Source organism: Cetorhinus maximus, chromosome 6 (assembly GCF_964194155.1).
Source record: "Cetorhinus maximus chromosome 6, sCetMax3.hap1.1, whole genome shotgun sequence".
In the NCBI taxonomy this organism is placed as follows: domain Eukaryota; kingdom Metazoa; phylum Chordata; class Chondrichthyes; order Lamniformes; family Cetorhinidae; genus Cetorhinus; species Cetorhinus maximus.
Genome location: NC_135884.1, coordinates 40813889 through 40837774, shown reverse-complemented (window position 1 = coordinate 40837774; position 23886 = coordinate 40813889). Strand labels below are relative to the sequence as shown.

Below are 23886 nucleotides of genomic sequence, written 5' to 3'. Positions count from 1 at the left end.
ATTCAAGATGACCATTGAATTTTTTTGATTTATCAGCAGCTATCAAGACAACAGACAAATGTTTTGCAGTGACCCAAATGTCTCTAGATATGCAACATTTCCAGAAAATCTTGACTAACTCATTACGTGCCTGTGATTTTGTTCCTTTTATATTGTTTATGTATGCCACTGCAGTTGTGTTGTCTAGTTGCATAAAAACATGTACGTGGCTGTTATGTATATAAAAGCTTGTAAGGCAAAGAAATCAGCCTTCATTTCTAAGTAATTAATTTCATTCTGCTCATGCTTTCTCTTCAGTATTCCATCTTCCTCTAATATGTGTGGTACCATTAGATACACCTCACCATAAGCCTGAGGCATCGCTTGTGATGTGTATTGTTGGTATCCCCTTATTAATGTTCCTGACTGCAGTTGACACATTGTCAACCCACCAAGTTAGCTCATCACGAGCTGCAGGGGAAATAATCATTTTTTTGTCAAAATGCCCTTTGTTTTCTTTCAAAACCCATTTTTTTCCTTTTCCTGTAGTGCAATGGCCTACATTGTACACAAGGGAAAGCAGTCACAAATTTTCCAGTCACAGAGGAAACTATTCTTATTGATGGTGAATTTGAGGCCAACAGGCATTTGCACAGACAACATATTTCCTCTGATTTTGCTTCAGTGAGACTGACTTGCATCGTGGAGGAGTTCAGTATAAATTATAGAAAGGTAATAATGTGTACTGGGTCAAGTACTGATTTGTGTGGATATGACGAAACCAAGGTCAGATAGTATTTGGGCTGTTTGCCTGACTGCATCCATTGCTCCCTGCTTTGTTTTGGCAAAAAGTAAGGTACATTTATATATCCCAACACAGTGGTCTGCACTGGAGTGCTGCTTTGGACTGCATTAGAGTGCTTAAGTTGGAGTTTAGTGAGTGAGGGACTTTTAAGTTTAATTTAACGTTCAATTTATATCTAAAATCTAGTCTGTCTTTAACTTAGCAGTTAACTAAAAGTTGTTCTTTGGATTGGGAGAAGTTGAGTCTTAGTCCAACTTTAAAACAGGGTTTATAGAGGCTCTGCTTGCAGCAGCAGCTAGTAAATTAGGTAACTGGCGTAAACAGGTTTTCAGAAGCTAGATTCAGACAGCCATTTACAGTGCTGCTTTTGTCTGCACTGAAGTACTGCTTTGGGCTGCATTAGAGTGCTTCAGTTGGAGTTTGGTGAGAGAGGCATGGAGGTGAGCCTTTCATTTTCAACCTTTGCTCAGTAAGAAGAACTGTGGCTCTGGCAAGTAGGACCTGGTAAGTATTTCTTCCATCCTTAATATTTTCTAAACTAGAAGAAGTAAATGTAAAGGGAGTAATTTAAGGGTAAGTCATGGCAGGCAGCTCGGCCAAGTGGTATGCTCCTCCTGTGCGATGTGGGAAGTCAGGGTCACTTCCAGTGTCCAGGGCAACCATGTATGCAGGAAGTGTCTCCAGCTGCAGCTATTCAAAATCTGTGTTTCGGAGCTGGAGCTGCACTTGGAGTCACTGTGGAGCATCCACGAGGATGAGTTATTTGTGGATAGTACATACAGTGAGGTAGTCACACACAGGTAGATAGTGTACAGGCAGAAAGGGAATAGGTGACCACCAGACAGAGTAAAAGCACTAGGCAGGTAGTGCAGGAGTCCCCTGGTCCATCTCCCTCTCCAACAGATACAGTCTTGGATACTGCTGGGGGAGATGGTCTCTCAGCAAGAGCCAAGTCCATGGCACCACAAGTGGCTCAGCTGCACAGAGTGGGGGGAAAAAAAGTGGGAGAGCAATAATGATAGGGGATTCTATTGTAAGGGAAATAGACAGACATTTCTGCGGCCGCAGGTGTGACACCAGGACGATATGTTGCCTCCCTGGTACCAGGTTCAAGGATGCCACTGAGTGGCTGCAGGACATTCTGAAGGATGAACACCCAGAGCCCACGGTCCATATCGGTACCAATGACATAAGTAAAAAGAGGGATGAGGTCCGACAAGCAGAATATAGGGAGCTAGGAAATAAATTAAAAAGCAGAACCTCAAAGATAGTTATCTCAGGATAACTCCTAGTGCCATGTGCTCGCAAGATCAGGGATAGGAGAATAGACCAGATGAATGCGTGGCTGGAGAGATGATGCAAGAGGGAGGGCTTCAGATTCCTGGGGCATTGGGGCCGATTCTGGGGAAGATGGGACCTGTACAAGCTGGATGGGTTGCTCCCCAGCAGGACCAGCACCAATATACTCGCAGAGGTATTCGCTAGTACTGTGGGGGATGGTATAAACTAGATTGGCAGGGGGATGGGAACCTGAGTGGGGAGACACGAGAGGGAAACAAAGATAGGAATAAAAGACAGAAAAGTAGAAAGCAAAAGTGGAAGGCAGAGGAAACGAGGGCTAGCAGCAAATAGGGCCAGAGTACAAAGAAAATGTGTAAAAATGTTAAAAAGACAAGCCTAAAAGACACTGTATCTGAATCCACGGAGCATTCACAATAAGGTAGATGATTTAACAGCGCAAATGGATGTAAAGGTGTACGATATGATTGCAATTATGGAGACATGGCTGCAGGGTGACCAAGGCTGGGAACTGAATATTCAAGGGTACTCGATATTTAGGATGAACAGGCAAAAAGGAAAAGGAGGTGGTGTGGCTTTGTTAGTTAAAGATGAAATCAGTGTGATAGTGAGACAGGATATTGGCTCAGAAAATCTAGATGTAGAGTCAGTCTGGGTGGAGCTAAGAAGCAACAAGGGGTGGAAAACATTAGTGGGATCCAAACAGTAGTGATAAGGTAGGGGATGGCATTAAACAGGAAATTAGAGATGCATGTAACAAGGCTGCTACAGTGATCATGGGTGACTTTAATTTATTTAAAGACTGGGCAAACTAAATTAGCAATAATACTATGGCAAATGAATTCCTGGGATGCGTATGAGATGGTTTATTAGACCAGTATGTTGAGGAACCGACTAGGGAATAGGCTATCCTGGATTTGGTATTGTGCAATGAGAAGCGGTTAATTAATTATCTTGTTGTGCGGGGTCCTTTAGGGAACAGTGACCATAACATCATAGAATTCTTCATTAGGGTGGAAAGTGAAGTAGTTCGACCTGAAAATAGTGTCCTAAATCTAAACAAAGGAAACTACGAAAGTATGAGGCATGAGTTGTCTAAGATAGATTGGGGAACTTCATTAAAAGGCATGATGGTGGATAGACAATGGCTAAGATTTAAGGAATGAATGTATGCATTGCACCAGTTATACATTCCTTTCTGGCGCAAAAACGCAACAGGAAAAGTAGCCCAACCATGGCTAACAAAAGAAATTAAGGATAATATTAGATCCAAAGAGGAGTCATATAAAGCGGCTAGAAAAAGTAGCAAGCATAAGGATTGGGAGCAGTTTAGAATTCAGCAAAGGAAGATCAAGAGATTGATTGAGAGGAGAAAAATAGAGTATGAGAGTAAAGTTGCAAGGAACATAAAAGCTGACTGTAAAATCTTCTATAAGTACATAAAAAGAAAAAGATTAGTGAAGTTAAATGTAGGTCCCTTACAGTGCAAAACAGGAGAATTTATATTAGAGAACAAGGAAATGACAGAGCAATTAAACAACTACTTTAGTTCTGCCTTCACAGAGGAAGACACAAATAATTTACCAGAAATGCTAGGAAATCAACAGTCTAGTGAGAAGGAGGCATTACTGAAAAAGGAAGTATAACTTTTTTTAAAAGTGCTGAAGAAATTAATGGGACTGAGAGCCAATAAATCCTCAGAGCCTGATAATCTACATCCCAGGGTACTAAAGGAGGTAGCCATGGAAATAATGGATGCGTTAGTTGTTATCTTCCAAAATTCCGCAGATTCTGGAACAGTCCCAGCAGGTTGGAGGGGGGCAAAGGTAACCCCACTATTTAAAAAAGGAGGGAAACAGGGAATTATAGACCGGTTAGCCTAACATCAGTCATGGGAAAATGCTAGAGTATTTATAAAGGATGTGATAACAGGACATTTAAATAATATCAATGGGATTAGCCAAACTCAACATGGATTTATGAAAGGGAAATCATGTTTGACAAATACTACTGGAGTTTTTTAAGGATGTGTCTAGCAGAATAAATAAGGGAGAATCAGTGGATATGGTGTATTTGGATTTTCAGAAAGCTTTTGATAAAGTCTTACATATGAGGTTATAGTGTAAAATTAAAGCACATGGGATTCGGGGTAATATTTTGGCTTGGATTGAGAACTGATTAGCAGACAGGAAACAGTGAGTAAATGGGTCTTTTTCGGAGTGAGAGACAGTGACTAGTGGGGTACTGCAGGCGTCAGTGCTAGGGCCCCAGTTATTCACAATATATATCAATGATTTGGATGGAGGAACGAAATGTAATATTTCCAAGTTTGCTGATGATATGAAACTTGGGAATGTGAGCGATGAGGAGGGTGTTAAGAAGCTAGGTGTCTAAAACAAGGGGTCATAGTCTCAGGATATGGGGCAGGCTATTTAAGAACGAGATGAGGAGAAACTTCTTCACTCAGATGGTGGTGAACCTGTGGAATTCTCTACCACAGTTGGCTGTGGAAGCCAAGTAACTGAATATATTTAAGAAGGAAATAGAGAGATTCCTAGACTATAAAGCTGTCAAGGGGTATGGGGATAAAGGATCGGCAATGATCATATTGAATGGTGGAGCAGGCTCAAAGGGCCAAGTGACCTACTCCTGCTCCTATTTTCTATATTTCTATGTATGATCATTGCTCCTCATAGTTGCAAATAGTGGTTTTAATAACTTTGTGAAAACACATGGCCCTGAGCTCAGCCCATTTGGTAATGCTGTAAATTGTCATAGTGTCCCTTTTCATCTGAGTTTTAGGACCTATACGACCACATGTGCGGGAAATGTCACCAGCTGCAAAAACTTGAGCTCCAGGCTTTGGAGCTCAAGCGGTGGCTGGAGTCACTGTGGTGCATCTGCAGGCTGAGAGCTATGTGGATAGCACGTTCAGAGAGATGTTCACACCGCAGGCTAGGAGCATGGAGTCAGAAAGGGAATGGGTGACCACCAGGCAGTCCAAGAGAACCAGGGTGGTAGCGCAGGAGTCCCATGAGGTCCCACTCGCTAATCGGTTTTCCGTTTTGGATGCTGGTGAGGGCATTGCTTCCTCGGAGGAGTGCAGTCAAAGCCAAGTTCATGGCACCATGGATGGCTCAGCTATACAGGAGGGGAGGAAGAAGAGGGGAAGAGCAGTAGTGAGAGGGAATTCAAAGGATCACAGAAGCTTTGCAGTGCAGAAGGAGGCAATTCAGCCCATCGAATCTGCACTGGCTCTCTAAAAGAACATTCTACCTAGTCCCACTCCCCTGCCTTGTCCCCATAACCTTGTACATTCTTTCTTTTCAGATAACAATCCAATTCCCTTTTGAATATCTCGATTGAGCCTGCCTCCACCACCCTCTTAGGAAGTTTGTTCCAGCTCCAACCACCCTCTGGGTGAAAAGATTTTTCCTCACATCATTTTTATTCCTTTTGCCAATTATTTTAGATCTGTGCCCTTTAATCCTTGATGCTGTCTTGAATGAGTACAATTTCTCACTATTTACCCTGTCCATACCCCTCAGGAACTTGAATACCTTTATCAAGTCTTTACTCAGCCTTCTTTTCTCAAGGAAAACAGTTCCAACCTCACCAATCTATCCTCATAGCTACAGTTCTTCATCCCTGAAATCATTCTTGTGAATCTCCTCTCTACTCTCTCCAATGATTTCACATCCTTCCTCAAGTATGGAACCCAGAACTGAACATAGTACTCCAGAGGCCTAAACTCTGGCCTAAACTAATGTCTTATACAAGCTCAACATGACCTCCTTCCTCTTGTACTCAGTGCCCCTATTAATAAAACCTAAGATATTATATGCTTTATTAACTGCTCTTTCAACATGCCCTGCCATCTTCAGTGACTTATGTACATATACACCAAGGTCCCTCTGTTCCTGCACCTCCTTCAGGGGCTCTCCCTTTATTTTATATTGTCTTTCCATATTCATCCTGCCAAAATGAATCAAGCCGCATTTCTTTGCATTGAACTTAATCTGCCACCTGTCTGCTCAATCCACCAACATGTCTATGTCCTTTTGAAGTTCAAGACTATCCTCATTACAGTTGAAAATGTTTCCACTCTTCGTATCATCTGCAAATTTTGAAATCACGACCTGAACATCACAGTTTAGGTCATTGAAATGTATCAGGAATAGCAAGGATCCCAACACTGACCCGTGGGGTACTCCACTACAAACCTTCCTTCAATCTGAAAAACATCCATTCACCATTACTCTATGTTTTCTGTCACTCAGCCAATTTCTTACCCAAGTGTCTATTTTTCCTTTTATTCCATGAGTAGAATTTTGCTCACAGGTCTGTTGTGTGGCATGGTATCAAATGCCTTTTGAAAATCCATATACACCACATCAACAGTGTTGCCCTTAGCAACCTTCTTTGCTCCTCCTCAAAAAACTCCAACAAGTTAGTTAAACATGATTTTCTCTTATGAATCCATGCTGGCTCTCCTTAATTATCTTGCACTTGTGTAAGTGACTTCTGATTTTGTCCCAGACTATAGTTCCCAGAAGTTTCCCTACCTGAAGTCAAACTGACTGATCTGTAGTTGCCGCCTTTATCCTTACACTTCTTTTTGAACAAGGTTGTAACATTCGCAATTCTCCAGTCCTCTGGCACCAACCCCGTATATAAGGAAGACTGGAAGATTATCACTAGTGCCTCTGCAATTTCTACTCTCGCTTCCCCCAGTACCCTTGGATGCATCACTTCTAGTCCTAGTACCTTATCAATTTTAAGTAAAGATAGCCTTTCTAAAACCTCCTCCTCCTTAATTATAAATTCTTCTAGTGTGCCAGTTACCTCCTCTCTCATCTCAGCCTGGGTAGCATCTTCCTCCTTTGTAAAGACAGGTGCAAAGTACTCATTTAATACCTCCACTATTTCTCCTTTAGGCCAATTCATTCCCCAGAACCAGGTCCAACAGCGCCTTCCCTCTCATTGGACCGGACACATACTGCTGCAGAAAATTATCTTGAACACATTCCAGGAACTTGCGCCCCTCTTGTCCCTTTGCACTATTCCTATCTCAGTCTATATTTGGATAATTGAAATCTCCCATTATAATTACTCTATAATTCTTGCACCTCTCTGTAATTTCTTTACAAATTTGTTTCTCTACATCCCTTCCACTAGTTTGTGGTCTATATACCACACTGATCAATGTTATTGCACCTTTTTCATTCCTTACCTCTAGCCAGAAAGATTCTGTTCTTGACCCCTCTGGAACATCCTCTCTCCCCAATACAATAATGCCATCTTTAATCAATACTGCCATTCCCACCACTTTTCTTCTTTCCTGTCTCTCCTAAACACTTTGTACCCAGGAATATTTAACGCCCAGTCCTGCCCTTCTTTGAGCCAGGTCTCTGTTTTAGCAATAATATCATAATTCCATTTGTCAACCTATGCCTGTAGTTCATCAATCTTATTAACCACACTCCATTCATTCACATACATGCACATTTAACCCCAAGTTAGGCTTTTTTACTTTTCCCCCTTACTCTGTCCCCATTTAATGCCTTACTATTACCTACTCTAATTCCATCAAACTGTTCAAGTTTACTCTACCTTGATCCTACTTTCTGATATATCCTCATTAGTTAATACTTCTCCATTTTCCACTGCCAGTTTTTCTCCTGTCCACTCTGATTTTCCCCTCAGGTTCCCATCCTCCTGCCAATCTAGTTTAAACCCTCCCCAACAGCACTAGCAAACCTCCCCATAAGGATATTAGTCCCAGTCCTGTTAAGGTGTAACCACGACCCTCCTACTCCATTTCTCCAGCTACGTGTTGAACTGATCAATCTTCCTAATCTTATGCTTACTAGCACATGGTACTGGGAATAAACCTGAAATTACTGCTCGAGGTCCTGCTTTTTCTGTTCTTAATTCCCTAAAACCTGCTTTCAGGACCTCATCCTTTTTCCTACCTATGTCATTGGTCCCACTGTGGACCACTACCTCTGTCTGTTCACCTCCCCCCAAAAGAATGTCCTGCAGCCATTCTGTGACATCCTTGACTCTGGCACCAAGGAGGCAACAGACCATCCTGGAGTCACTCCTACGGCCGCAGAAACGCCTGCCTGCTCCCTTAACTATCTAATCCCCTACCAATGTACCTCTTCCAGTCTTCCTTCTCCCCTCTTGTGCAGCTGAGCCATCTCTGATGTCAAGAACTTGGTTCTTGTTACAGTCCTCTGAGAAACCATCTCGCTAACCAGGATCGAAAATTGGGTAGCTGTTAGAGCGAGATTGCTTCAGGGGATTCCTGCATTTCCTGCCTGTTTTTCTTAGATATTCGGGAGAGTCAACCATTCCCTCTCTGCCTGTGTACATCTTAGCTGCGGTGTGATCACCTCTCTAAATGTTCTATCCACGTAAACCTCATCCTTGCAGATGCAACACAGTGACCCCAGCCACCACTCGAGTACACAACCCAGAGCTCAGGTTTCTGCAGCTGGTGACATTTCCTGTGAGGGCACTTTATGCCTGCACGACTTGCCACATGCCACAGGATGCACATCCCACATTGCCGAGCTGCAATGACATACCTTAAACGTTATATAATGTGCTTACTACAGTGTGGTATAATATAATAACTCCCTTGTTATTCACCAATCGTCTCCGCTGTACCGAGTCCAGAGAAGCCTATACTTAACAACCAATCAACTTATGGGACTCCTTTGACATCACATTTAGATTTTTTTCTTTGCTCACACTGTTTTCAGACTTCTGACTGCCTCTCAGCTCATGCTGTTTTCTACCTCCTGACTGTCTCTCCGCTCACGCTGTTTTCTATCTCCTGACTGCCTCTCTACTCGCACTGTTTTCTATCTCCCGACTGCATCTCCTCTTGCACTGTTTTCTATCTCCCGATTGCATCTCCACTCGCGCTGTTTTCTATCTCCCGACTGTATCTCCTCTCACAGTTTTCAATCTCCCGACTGCCTCTCCACTCCCGCTGTTATCAATCTCCCAACTGCATCTCCTCTCGCACAGTTTTCAATCTCCCGACTGCCTCCACATGCACTGTTTTCAATCTCCCGACTGCCTCTCCACTCGCACTGTTTACAGACTTTCGACTGCCTCTCCACTCGCGCTGTTTTCAATCTCCCGACTGCCTCTCCACTCACACTGTTTTCAGACTAGTTAGAGGAACAGACAGGCGCTTCTAAGGTCGCAGACGTGATTCCAGGATAGTATGTTGCTTCCTCGGTGGCAGTGTCTTGGATATCACCGAATAGCAAATCTGACCATTCTGGAGGGTGAGGGTACACCTCCAGGGGTCATGGCCTACATTGTTACCAATGATATAGGCAGAAAAAGGTTTAGGGAGTTAAAAAGAGTCTAGTGAGCAGGAGCTCAAAATTAGTCATCTCCGGATTACTCCTAAGGCCACATGCTAGTAAGTACAGAAATGGGAGAATACACCAGATGAATGCATGCTGGAGAGATGATGCAAGAGGGAGGGCTTCAGATTCCTGGGGCATTGGGGCCGCTCTGGGGAAGGTGGGATCTGTACAAGCGGACAGTCTACACCTGAACCGGACCAAAATTATCCTTGCAGGAAGATTTGCTAGCGTTGTTGTGGAGGATTTAAACCAGATTGGCAGGGGGATGGGAACCTGAGGACAAATTCAGAAGCAGGGAGTGAGAGACAGAAAATTAGTGAGTGACTCTGCAAGACAGAAGAAGCAAAAGTTTAAAAAGTGTACAGCACAGGAATTTGGCAGTGTTAAAAGGTATATGTTTAAATGTAAGGAGTGTAGCAAACAAAGCTGAAGAGACAGATAGACACATGGCAACATGATGATATTGCTATAATGGAAAGTTGGCTTAAAGGGAGGCAAAAATGGCAGCTCAACATCCCTGAATATATGGTGTTCAGACAGGATAGAGAGGGGGCTAAAAAGAGTGGGATGTAGATATATTGGTTACAGAATCGATTAGAGCTGTGCGGAGGGATGATATACTAAATTAATCATCGAATGAGTTCATATGGGTTGGACTCAGAAATAAAAAGGGGCAACGACACTACTATAGACCCCAAATAGTGAGAGGGAGATAGACGAGCAAATATGTAGGCATACTACTTAGTGCAAGAACAATAGGGTAGTAATAGTTGGGGACTTCAACTACCCTAATAGCAACTGGGATATGAACTGTGTGAAGGACACAGAGGGCACAAAATTCTTTAACTGCATTCAAGAGAACTTTTTTAGGCAGCACATCACAAGCCCAACAAGAGGGAGTGCAATTCTAGATTTAGTGTTAGGAAGTGAGGTTGGACAAGTGGATGAAGTAACATTGGGTGATCATTTTGGAAATGGTGACCATAATATGGTTAGATTTAGCATAATTATGGAAAAGTCCAAAGATAGAACAGGAGTAGAAGTTCTAAATTGGGGAAAGACAAATTTTACAAAGCTGAGAGATGATCTGACGAAAGTGGACTGGTTGCAACTACTTGAAGGGAAATCAGTGACAGACCAGTGGGAGGCATTCAAAAGTGAGATTCTACAGGCACAGTGTATGCATGTCCCCATAAAGAAAAAGGTTGGTACTGCCAAATCTAGAGCCCTTGGTTATCTAGAAGCATCAGCATAAAATAAAGCAGAAAAAGAAAGCTTATGACAGTCACAAAAAAAAGTAATACGTTAGAAAGCCTAGAGGAGTATAGAAAATACAGGGGTGAAGTAAAAAATGAAATCAGGAAAGCAAAGAGAGGATATGAAAGCATATTAGCAGGTAAAATCAAGGAAAACCCGGGTTGTTAAAGGAAGCCAGAGAGGAAATAGCGGATGCCCTGAGGATCATTTTTCATCATCACTAGATACAGGTGAGGTACCAGAGAATTGGATGCCTGTGAACATTGTACTAATATTTAAAAAGGGTGTGAGAAATAGGCCAAATAATTATAGACCAGTCAGTCTGACTTTGGTGGTGGCACATTATTGGAATCAATTCTGAGAGCCAGGATAAACTGTCACTTAGGCAAGGATTAATAAAAGATAGTCAGCATGGTTTGTTAAGGAAAAATTGTGTCTTACTAAATTAATTGAATTTTTTAAGGAAGTAACGAAGAGGATTGATGAGGGTATAGTGCAGTGGATGTTGTCTACATTGATTTTAGTAAGGCACTTGACAAAGTCCCAAATGGCAGTCTGGCCAGAAAAGTAAAAGCCCATGGGATACAAGGGAATGTGGGCAGGTTGGATCCAAAATTAGGTCAGTGACAGGAAACAAAGGGTAATAATCGATGGATGTTTTAGTGAATGGAAAGTGGTTTCCAGTAGCGTTCCACAGGGCTGTGTTGGGTCCCCTGCTTTTTGTGGTCTATATTAATGATTTGGACTTTTTTGAGGGAGGCATGATTGGGAAATTTGCAGATGACACAAAAATTAGCCATGTAGTCGATGGTGAAGAGGATAGTTCTGAACTCCAGAATGTTATCAATGGTTTGGTTGAGTGGGCAGAAAAGTGGCAAATAGAATTCAATCTGGAGAAGTGTGAGGTTATACATTTTGGGAGGGTAAACAAGGCAAGGAAATACTTAATAAACGGGAGGATATTGAAAGGGGTAGAGGAAGTAAGAGACCTTGGATTGCATGTCCACAGGTCCCTGAAGGTGGCAGGACAGGTAGATAAAGTGGTAAAGAAGGCATATGGAATGCTTTCCTTTATTGTACAATGTATAGAATACAAAAGCAGGAATGTAATGCTGGAACTAATAATATGCTGGTTAGGCCACAGCTGGAGTTTTGCATATAGTTCTGATCACCACATTACAGGAAGGACATAATTGATCTGGAGAGAGTACCGAAGAGATTTACAAGAATGTTGCCAAGGCTGAAAAATTGCAGCTATGAGGAAAGACTAGGTAGGCTAGGGTTGTTTTCTTTAGAACAGAGGAGGCTGAGGGGTGACTTGAGGTGTACAAAATTATGAGGGGCCTAGATAGAGGAGATAGGGAAGACTTGTTTCCCTTAGCAGAGAGGTTAAATCACCAGGGTGCACAGATTTAAGGTGATTGGTAAAAGGGATAGAGGGGATGTTAGGAAAAACTTTTTCACCTGGAGGGTGGTAGGCATCTAGAATTTGCTGCCCAGATTGATGGTTGAGGCAGAAACCTTTAACTCCTTTAAAAGGTACCTGGATCTACACCTGAAGTGGTATAACAAGCAAGGCTATGGACCGAGTGCTCAATGGTGGGATTAGAATGGCGGCTAGTTTTTTCAGCAGGTGCAGATACAATGGGCTGAATGACTTCTTTCTGTGTCATAACTTTTCTTTGTCCTATGTAATTTTCCATATTGTCTTGCAATTGGTACAGTGTAATATGCATCTTTGAGGTCTATTGAGACCATAAAACAACGCTTGGTGAGGAATTGCACAGTAACGTCTAAAGCATCCATTTTAAAATGGTGGTATTTTATATGTTTGTTCAGATCTGATAGATCTAGTATCATGCAATAGCCACCATCTTTTTTCTGTCAAGTAAAAATATTTGAAACAGTCTCCATGCTCAGGCAGACTTTTCAATCACATCTTTGTATTGAAGTCTCAAAATTTCCTCATAAACAGCTTTAATTTCTTTGCTGTTCAATTTGTATGGTAGAGGCATGAAAACTTGTTTGACTGGGTCATTAAATTCAAATTTTATTTTTGGATATGAATTAATGTTCAAAATGGTTTGATCTGATGTTACCGCTTCAATCAACCTCTGATATGCTCAATTTCAGTTGCGACATGAAAATACTTTTTCACCTACTTGAGATGTATCAGTACAGGCTGTTGAGGTTGAAAGGCTTCCTAATTTTGACTTAGCTGGCCTCTGACAGCTGATGGGTGGTAGGTGGTTTCCTACACTTGTGCCATAGGAGTCTTTGTCCCTGTCCATGCCTGTTCTGCAGATACATTTTGGTGATTGAAGTCATCCTTGTCCCCTAAAAAAGGCTGAGGTGCTATCCCCTTGGATGCCATCCATCCAGCATCCTGTTATTTCTGACAAGGGAAATGCCTGCCTGCCAAAGGACTGTGATATGTGTTGTGATATGCTCTGAACTGAGTGTGGCTTCTCATCAGACCTGTTGTCTTTTGTTCCTCGTCCCTTTCTTTCACAGTCGTATTGAGATCAGCCACGATCTTATTGAATGGCAGAGCAGGCATGAGGAGCCAAATGGCCGGCTGCTCCTAATTTGTATGTTCCCATGTGTTGTATTTGCACTCGGTTTGCACAGATGTGTGTATCTTCAGTTGAGATCTGGCTTTGTTAGGTCATTCTTGAGCTAATTCAGCTTAAAGCTGGCACTGGCTAGCAGAGCAATAGCATCCTGTTGAGTTTCACCAAGAGTACCATCATTTGTGGATTTCAAGAATGCTGTGACCCCCTTCACAAGGGGCCTTTGGTACCTCTGAAGTTTAATGTCCAAACTATGGACCGAGTGATTCAGGTTTTCCCAAATCAAGGGATTCATTCACCTTTGGGCCTACCAGATTGCAGTTACCTGGCCTGAGGTACGTTTGGAATGTTTCCCACTGTACTTCTCTTCAAGGGGACTTGTTATAAAAAGCTCACTCACCACACCTTCATCACTCAGCGAGTCTTCCTCCTTAGAGGTGGACGCAAATCCTGATGCGAAACCAATCGATTGTTTTTCACAATGTTTTGTAGTTTTGTCACCAACAGCTGATTGCTTTTCCACGGGTGGTCAATCTTTGACCAGAGGAGAATTATCAGAATCCAGATCTGGAACTACTACTCCAGTCACTGCTGCACTTGAGGACATGAAATAATCATACTCATCATATTCATATCCAGTGCTCTCATATTCCTGTTCAGTGTGCTCATCATAGAAGATTGAGTCCCAGTATTGCTCGTAATCAGCCAAGTATTCGTGCAGACCTGCTTGAGTGTGGTGAATTTTCCTTGTCTGATGTGGCCGATTAAAACCACTTGCTCTCCCACTGGCACTACCACTGTTATTGGCACATAGAGCTTAAAACATAGCTTTCAGCTGCTTGTTTTCCTCTCTTGACTCCAAGAACGTGGCCTCCAAACATTCCATGTGAGAGTCAATTGTCCCTTTCTGTCTCACAGACTTCATGGGTCCGACAGTTTTGACTTGGAGCTGCAGTCTTATCCTTCAGCTTTCCTGAACCAGCAGGCGCCGGCCCAGCTTGGGGCTTGCACTTTACGCTGCCCGCCGACTTATTGCCTGGCCCCGCAGGGTCGGGCTTTCTCTGACTCTGAGTTGCAATAACAGTAGAGCCCTCAGGCCCTATTTTTTTGTGTTGTTTTTCATCATTCTTCTTCTTCCTTAAAAACCAATACCTCCCAATTATTAATGATATAGCAATGTTTTTTGTTTACAAACAACTGGATGAATCTCCTCACGTTACTGTGCTTAACGTGAGAAGGTTTTGCGTATAGTGGACGAACTGGCTGCACATGCCAAACGGGATATCTCATTGTTTCGAATGAACACCATTACAAAATAAAATATGTTATTAACCGCAATATTTGAAAAAGAAAAGTTGACATTTTATCCTGAGCATAAAACAAGTTTGAATTCTAAAAATTGCAGTAATTTTGTTTATCTGCCGATAGAAGATACGGAAAAGCCGAGAAGAAAAAAATGTTTGCAGTAACGGCGATAAAAACAGGCAAATGGGATTAGAGTAAATAGCCCCAACATAGAGCTAGCACCAGTACATTGGAGCAAATGGTTTTTATCAGTGTTGAAATGTTTTAGATTCTGGGAAAATGTTGTTCATTTTTAAACTAGATTTTTATTTATTTAGTTTTCTTTATTTTCTGTATGATTTAATAACTTAAAAGTATTACGCCATCTTTTCCAGCTTTCAAATATTGCTCACAGAAGCTGAAATAGTGCATGTTTCCATAGCTAGACTGCCTCATAAGACCAGAGACAGATTTGTATGTATTTGAGAACTAAGTGTTTCAAGCATTGCATTGTCAATATCCATTTCTGATTGTGATCAAATGACAGCAAAGCTTTCCCATGAGCTATAACTGAAAAAGCAAAGAAGTTAGACTTAGCATTTGAATTTCGCATTCAGTAGAATTGTATGTTTAAAATAACTGCTGTCATATATAAAATGGCCATCAATAGAATAAGTGAAATACTGGTACATCACTTAAAATGCATAATCTGTTTATATTTATCAAAAGTCCACACTATTCAGTTGTTACTTTATCCTAATGTCAAGTTGATATTGAAACCCATCTTTCAACTAGCTCAGTGTGCATCAATTTGAATTGTCTTGCTGCAGGTCCAAAAGTGAGCTAGTGAAGAAGGCAAGTAAGCTTAATGGTTGATAACATTGATAGATAATAAACCTTTAAAGTACAATGACAGTGAGATATTTGTTTTTCTTTCCTTTTTAATATGCTTCTTTCTTCAAACTAGCTGAAACCAGGCAATATGTAATGATGTACTAGAAGACCCATTAAGTATACAAGATGACTATTCTGCTGGCAAAAACAAAAAAGTTTGCATTTCTATATGGCCTTATTACATCTTAAATTGCTTTCCAAGCAATGAACATTGTAGTCACTTTTGCTATAACGGAAGTGGTTAATACCTGCTTAGCGCATCATCTCTGTACAAAATTATAACAAGGTGCTCTTTAAATTAGAAATTGGAAGGTCATGGCATTTCTTTTGATTCAGTAATGATGCATACAATGGTTTACCGTATCACATAATTATACTTCAAATCAAAATGCTCATAGTATTGAGAGCACTTTAACGATATTGCATGAATCTGTATCGGTCAAATGCTTTTCGTAGTTCCGGTAGACTTACTGAACAGATTTTAGGCCAGTGCTATAGGAAATCTGCAGATCTGTACAGATGCCTACCAATTCTATGTGACTTCTATACAAGCCTGTATAGATTTACAGCCTGAGAAATTTGAACAGGCAAATATAATTTAAAATCCCCTAGAAATTTGAATGGTCCGCAACTGAGCCATATCAGCCAAGAAGATCTCGGGCTCAATCTCTGGCTTTTGCTGGGTTACAGCAAGGATGATACAATTGACAACATTGCCCTTAGGTTAGGGAAGGGAAAATTTATCCGGGGCTGCCTCTCTTGAATATTATCCAGTGATTCCTTCAGGAATTGTGAAATGTGAATGTGACTGATGAGTGAGGACTGGCCGAGGTTTCACTTTCACAAAAACAGTGATAACATAATGCCAACTGTTATCTCTTACACATGAATATTGATGACTTGGACAGGGTACCGAAAGGCAGTAACGCATGTGGAACCATATCCTAAGAAGGAGTCGAAGCTTTCAGTAAAGTAGAACAATGATAGATAGAAATTACTACATGAAATAAAACTGAAGAATGGATGTATGCAAATTTTGCATACTAAGATTTCTTTTGCCTTTTGATTCTGGGTATACAATTATGTGTGTACTGAAACCTGAATAATGCACTAGAAACTACATTTTATCACAAAAGGAATATTAAAGTAGTGTAGCTTATAAAGTGGATCACAGAAAATCAGTATTCTATTCACAGTTCTTCATTCTCACACTTGAAAACTTTTTTCTAGACACACCATTAGTTGTGCATGTCGTCACTTTTGCATTATTTATACAGTCCAATTATATGATCAAGCAAATATTGTAAGCAGGTTAGAAATTCAAAAATGATGTGTTGGCTCTGTAAATGGTTCAAATGGTGATCTAATGAATATATTCTTTAACAAAACTTTATTTTATTAAGGTATTGATCAAGGGCAGATGACATATGATGGGCAGCACTGGCATGCTACAGAGTTGTGTTTCTGCTGTGCACGTTGCAAGAAGTCATTACTTGGACGACCTTTCCTACCAAAACAAGGACAGATATTTTGTTCCAGATCCTGTAGCGTTGGGGAAGATCCCAATGGCTCTGACTCTTCAGACTCTGCCTTTCAAAGTGCACGATCAAGAGAATCCCGACGCAGTGCTAGAATAGGCAAAAACAGCAGTAAGGTAGAAGATAAAAGCCTAAGACCAACTATTTCACAAGCGGCAATGAACAGGCATTCTACAGATATTGATCCTCTTTCTCAGCAAATGGACATGTTAAGTCTTGCTGGTCAAGCAGCCAGTTTGAACAAAGAAACACTATGGAAAACCAGAGATGTCTACCAGTTTGAAGATGATTCTACTGAGAGGGCTAAATTTACAGAAAGACCTTCTCAACCTCTCAATCAGTATAGTGTAAGGAATGAATTTAATCCAACACAGTGCATAAGCAATCAGACTGATATATGGGGGAAAGAATTTAATGCAAAGAGAAGTTCAACTGCTGCCTTGAAAGATCATAGTGATAGTTTTATCCAAGAAGACAAAGAAGATTATTATCCTTCAGCAATCAGAACTCAAGAAAGTTTTAGCAGTGCATCGAGCCATAGTATTGCTGAATCTCGATCAAATCCAACTGTACAAGGATATGAGATGGAAAGAGAATTGATTTCTCATCAGTGTCGAACCAGACATCCAATCAGTGCACTTAGTTTTACTGATCAACTCACCTTTCTTGAACAAACCCCAAGGGAATCAATAGAATCTCTTGCACTTTCGAATGCAACAGGTATAGTATAGTTATGATTAATTATTATTGAAAATAAACCTACTAGGTTAACCAAAGATAGCATTGGTTAAAAAGGCCAGCTCATATCGAAGCCACAGAGACCAGAAATTCCAAATACGATTTCCAATCTGTGCTAAGTTTGCTGATCTCAACTAAGATGGCAGGAAAAGACCACTTGGTCTGTTCTCATAATAGCTGCAGCATCATGACTAAAAATTTCCTAACCCCCACAGTCATAGCTTCTGGAACAAGCAAATAAAATGGAGAAAAACCCAAGGCCCATAAGGGAACAATAAAAACTGGAAAAATTGCTCACAGACCTACTAGGGCAAACAAAACTAGCTCTGGAGGTCATGGGCGATAGTGAAGGAACAGCGATATATTTCCAAGTCAAAATGGTGAGTGGTTTGGAGGGGAACTTCCAGGTGGTAATGTTCCCATGTGTCTGCTGCCCTTGTCCTTCTAGATGGTAGTGGTCGTGGGTTTGGAAGGTGCTGTCTAAGGAGGCTTGGTGAGTTCCTGCGGTGCATCTTGTAGATGGTACACACTGCGGCCACTGTGTGTCAGTGTTGGAGGGAGTAAATGTTTGTGGATGGGGTGACAATCCAGCGGACTGCTTTGTCCTGGATGCTGTCAAGCTTCTTGAGTGTTGTTGGAGTTGCATTCATCCAGGCAGGAAGTGAGTCACTCGCTGCAGGATTCCTAGCCTCTGACCTGTTCTTGTAGCCACAGTATTTATATGGCTATTCCAGTTCAGTCTGTGGTCAATGGTAACCCCCGGATGTTGATTGTGGGGAAGTCAGCTTTGGTAATGTCACTGAATGTCAAGGGACAATGGTTAGAATCTCTCTTGTTGGAGATGGTCATTGCCTGACATTGTGTGGTGCAAATGTTACTTGCCACTTGTCAGCCCAAGCCTGGATATTGTCCAGGTCTTGCAGCATTTGGACATGGACTGCTTCAGTATCTGAGGAGTCGCGGATGGTGCTGAACATTGTGCAGTCATCAGTGAATATCCCCACTTCTGACCTTATGATGAAAGGAAGATCATTGAAGCAGCTGAAGATGGTTGGGCCTAGGACACTAGCCTGAGGAACTCCTCCAGTAATGTCCTGGAACTGAGATGATTGACCTCCAACAAGCACAACCATCTTCCTTTGTACGAGATATGATTCCAAACAGAGAATTTTCCCCCTAATTCCCATTGACTCCAGTTTTGCCAGGGCTCCTTGATGCCACACTCGGTCAAATGCTGCCTTGATGTCAAAAGCAGTTACTCTCACCTCACCTCAGGAGTTCAGTTTTTTTGTCTATGTTTGAACCAAAGCTGTAATGAGGTCAGGAGCTGAGTGGCCCTGACTGAACGCAAACTGAGCATGAGTGAGCAGGTTATTGCTAAGCAAGTGCAGTTTGATAGCACTGTTGACGACCCCTTCCATCACTTTACTGATGATGGAAAGTAGACTGATGGGGTGGTAATTTGTCAGGTTGGATTTGTCCTGCTTTTTGTGTACAGGACATACCTGGGCAATTTTCCACATTGTCGAGTAGATGCCAGTGTTGTAGCTGTACTGGAACAGCTTGGCTAGGGGTACGGCAAGTTCTAGAGCACAGGTCTTCAGTACTATTGCCGGAATATTGTCAAGCCCCATAGTCTTTGCGGTATCCAGTGCTGTCAGCTGTTCCTTGATATCACATCGAGTGAATCAAATTGGCTGACGACTGGCATCTGTGATGTTGGGAACCTCCAGAGGAGGCCGAGATAGATCATCCACTCGGCACTTATGGCTGAAGATTGTAGCAAATGCTTCAGCCTTATCTTTTGCACTGATGTGCTGGGCTCCCCCATCATTGAGGATGGGGACATTTGTGGAACTGCCTCCTCCAGTGAGTTGTTTAATTGCCCACCACCATTCACGATTGGATGTGGCAGTTCTGCAGAGCTTGGATCTGATCCATTGGTTTTGGAATCATTTAGCTCTGTCTATCACTTGCTGCTTATGCTGTTTGGCATGCAAGTAGCCCTGTGCTGTAGCTTCACCACGTTGACACCTTGTTTTTGGTATGCCTGGTGCTGCTACTGGCCTGCCCTCCTGCACTCTTCATTGAACCAGGGTTGATCCCCTGGCTTGACGGTAATGGGGGATATGCCAGGCCATGAGATCACAGATTGTAGTCGAGTACAATTCTGCTAATGGTGGCCCACAGCACCTCATGGTGCTCAATACTATCTAGGACAATGCAGTCCACTTGATTGGCACCTGATCCACCACCTTAATCATTTACTTTCTCTGCCACCAATGCACAGTGGCAGCAGTGTGTATCATCTACAAGATGCACTGCAGCAACTAAACGAGGCTGCTTCAACAGCATCTACAAACCTGGACCTCTACCACCCAGAAGGACATGGGCAGCAAATGCATTGGAACACCCCCACCTACAAACCACACACATCATGACTTTTTTTTATTCATTCATGGGATGTGTGCTTCGTTGGCTGGGCCAGCCTTTATTGCCCATCCCTAGTTGCCTTGGAAATATATCACTGTTCCTTCACTGTCGCTGGGTCAAAGTCCTGGAACCCCTCCCTAACAGCACTGTGGGTGTACCTACACCACATGAACTGCAGCAGTTCAAGAAGGCAGCTCACCACCACCTTTTCAAGGGCAGTTAGGGTTGGGCAATAAATGCTGGCCTAGCCAGCGATGCCCACATCTCATGAATGAATTAATTTTTAAAAATATGTGGCCACTGATCTTCCCCAGTCTAACAAACTAGAATAATCCATCAATAGACACGCTGTTCAGCCCTTTCATTATTTTATAAACTTCTATCAGGTTGACTCTAAGTCTGCTTTGCTCCTGAGTAAAGAAACAAAGCTTCTTAAGCCCGTCGGAATAACAGTGGTTCTTTGAACTAGGAATTATTCTTGTTTCAATCCTCTGAATCTTTACCAAGGCCACTAAATAACCCATCATGTAAGGGGAGCAAAACTGGGCACAATACTCCAAATACAGTCCAATCCACTAGCTTTAGGATGACTGAAAAGTTCATTGATTTGTACTGAATGGTTCTATTAATACAATCCAGTGCCCTGTTGTCTTTAGCTATAATTTCCCTGCATTGATTGGCTACTATGTTTATCATTGCTGCTAATGGAAATACATTTTTTTGGGATTGCACATTTCAAGACATGAGTTCCCATGACTTCATTCACTGCATCAAACTTAACAAAAAATGAGCATATTTTCCATATTTTTGGAATTTACCCCTTCAGTTTTTCCATTGCTCTATTTATTACAATGATTCTAAGGATATGACTGGTAGCTACTGCACAATTAGACAATACTTGATTGAGGATTGTCATATATTTATTAAGGCTGTGACTAATATTTTAATTTCATGTTGAAATAGCCCAGCAAAAGAGTTTAACAAGCTGACAGAAAGCTTAAAGGATTACTCTGTCCCCTTCTCAAGTAGATCAACCAATCCTTACTTCCATCCTAAAATCCCAATAGTTACCAATTATTTTACTTAGGGCTGGAACTTTTCAGAGGTGGCGGGGCTTCCACTGCTGGGGCCAAAAGCAGGCACGACCCCACCTCGGTTGGGACCTGGGACCGCATTTTATGGTGGCAACCAATTAAGTGGCTGCCACTGGGGCTGCTATCCTATTAAGGACGGTGGGCTGCCTCCAGGTGGTGCTAACCCAATCAGAGGGTTGCAGCTCAGCAGCCTCAGCAACCAACAGGAGTGGTGGCCACTGCTGCAGTTGTACCTGGAGGAAGAGGACGGATTGATGGACATGCTTCCTCACAACCCGGTAAGTGGGATCTGAAGCTGCCAGGGCAGTCAGGCAGGCCCCAGCAAGTGGGTTGGGGAATTGATGAGGGCAGGCAGAGGGTATGGTGCAGTGACGGCCGTTGTAGCTGGGGGCACCTCTGTTGGCCAAAGAATGCCCAAAAAGGGGATTAGTAGGCAACCCCTCCCCAGAGCCCTCTGGGAGGCCACGTTTTATTTAGCTCCGGTTGGCGTGCCATCTACCACCTACCTCAATGCTGACAAAATGGCATGCTGGCAGGAAGGTGGGTGGGCATGCCACCTGATACCTTGCCATGCCATTTTATCAGCCTCGCTACTTCTGAGTCATCCCCAAAGATCCCAACAAATTCCAGCAAAGAATATAAAGCCAATAAGGCAAATCATCTTGGAAGTTCACATTTTAAAATTTGCTTAAAATTAATTTGTCTTAATTTGATTTTTGTCTTAATTTTCAAAAGGAATTTATTGTTTTCTCAAACACATTTGAGACTTGCTGTATTTTAAGGCCAGCTGTTCATCATTGTTTTTTAATCTTGCCAACAAATAATTATATTTTCAGGGGCTTCTGTGGAAGGTGGTGCCAGACGCCAAGAGCATTTGTCCAGGTTTTCAATGCCTGACTTGAGCAAAGACTCTGGCATGAATGGATCAGAAAAACTTAGCAACATGGGTACACTTAACTCTTCTGCTAGATTTAGAAGCACAGAGTCCATTCGAAGTCTAAACTCTGCCCAGCAATACCAGGATCTGCAGCCACCCTTAGATAGACTCAGGCATCCTTTGCAGTATAGAGAATTATCTACTCAAGGAAGACTGCCACCAGGGTTTGACTGTCCAGATGGTGCCATAAGTAACAGAATGCAAACTAGTATGAATGCTAGAATTGCACCCATGAGTGAACGAACCCAGAGACGTTTGCATAATCGAGAGAGTAACTCTCGCCATCATCGTCACAGACCAAGGAGATCCAGACGATCTCGTTCTGATAATGCTCTTCATCTAGCTTCAGACAAACGCTATCAAATGAGGGACAGGTCTCACATGTTTTCAAGTGAAGACTATGAACAATTGATGATGCGAAGAAGAAGCAGGGATGCATTTGGAAATGGTCAGTTGAGAGATCCATATAGTCGGTATCCTCGAACTGCTTCTGACCTTACATTGCAGAACCAAGTAGGTGACAAGTTGCTCAGACCTTATTTTAATGACCATGATGATTGGTGTTCTACCTGTTCCTCCTCATCAGAGTCTGAGGAAGAAGGATACTTCCTAGGGCAACCCATTCCACGCCCTGTTCAGCTTCGCCCCATTACTAGTGATGAATTCATGTATGGTTATAGCCCACCTGTTCCTATATCATCCAGCCTGAGTGGCAGGTATCAATCACATTATAGGAAGAGACAAAAAAGCAAGAACTGCATTATCTCATAACATTTTGCACAATTTATTTCTAGCAAGAATGTAAACTACAAAAAGTTGCACTCAAATTAATTATTAAGAAATTAACATTGGCAAAGGCAATATAACTTAATCAGTATTTAAAAGCTGTTACAATATTCCTGAGTTAAATGAAGGCTTCTTTGCTTGCTTTTTTGGTTAAATCGTTTTTTTTTGTGTAATATATCATCTAATATACATTCTGCAGTTATAGTCATTGAATGAATAGTATACATTTTACTAGAATTTCATCTACATAGCTGTGAGCATGTTTACAACTTAAGATATTGTTTGTGTTCTTATATTGTGTACTGTATTTTTCCTTCCACTGTCACAAAAAGTTATAACAAGCTTAACAATCAATATGTTATACCAAACAATGTTACAGAACTGCTTAACCTGTTGTGTTTTTAAATGCAAATGTGTTGTAATTAAAATTGAAAATTCACTAAGTTAATTATATCTACTGTACATATCATGCAAATGGAGGATTTCTAAGAAAGTATTTTTATATTTTGTATTGTAAAAAGTGTTTTGAAGTAGTAGTCCATGCATGTTCACTTTATTTGTATTGTTTTCAATGGAAATTTATTAAAATGTTGCATCCTTTAACACATTTTTTTGAATTCTCTTTGACTTAAAACATTTGAATGTTTTCCACTGTTTACTATCAAAAAGTCCAGACTACTCATGAATGCTAATTTAAGTAACTCTTACACTTAGTGCAGGTATATACATTTCATGCTAATACAGCTTGCTGAAAATAATTTGTCTTTCTCATGAGAATTTGTGATGTGAAGGAACCCATAACTATCTTTAAAGGTGAGTGAACTGGATGAGTTCTTCCCTCCTCATTCACCTTTACTCTTTAATCAATCACT

At 41.7% G+C, this 23886-nt stretch overlaps 1 protein-coding gene across 4 annotated transcripts in view; it reads left to right on the top strand.

Moving 5' to 3' along the window:
• Positions 1-23617, top strand: part of prickle2b (prickle homolog 2b) — a 299600-nt gene extending 275983 nt beyond the window's left edge. For all 4 annotated transcript variants that reach the window (XM_078543656.1, XM_078543657.1, XM_078543659.1 and 1 more), the window contains 2 exons: positions 16892-17746; positions 22128-23617. In XM_078543656.1, coding sequence (XP_078399782.1) covers positions 16892-17746; positions 22128-22999 — 1727 coding nt within the window. In that variant the 3' untranslated portion in view covers positions 23000-23617. The remainder of the gene's footprint in view (positions 1-16891; positions 17747-22127) is intronic.
• The last annotated feature ends 269 nt before the right edge of the window (positions 23618-23886 follow it).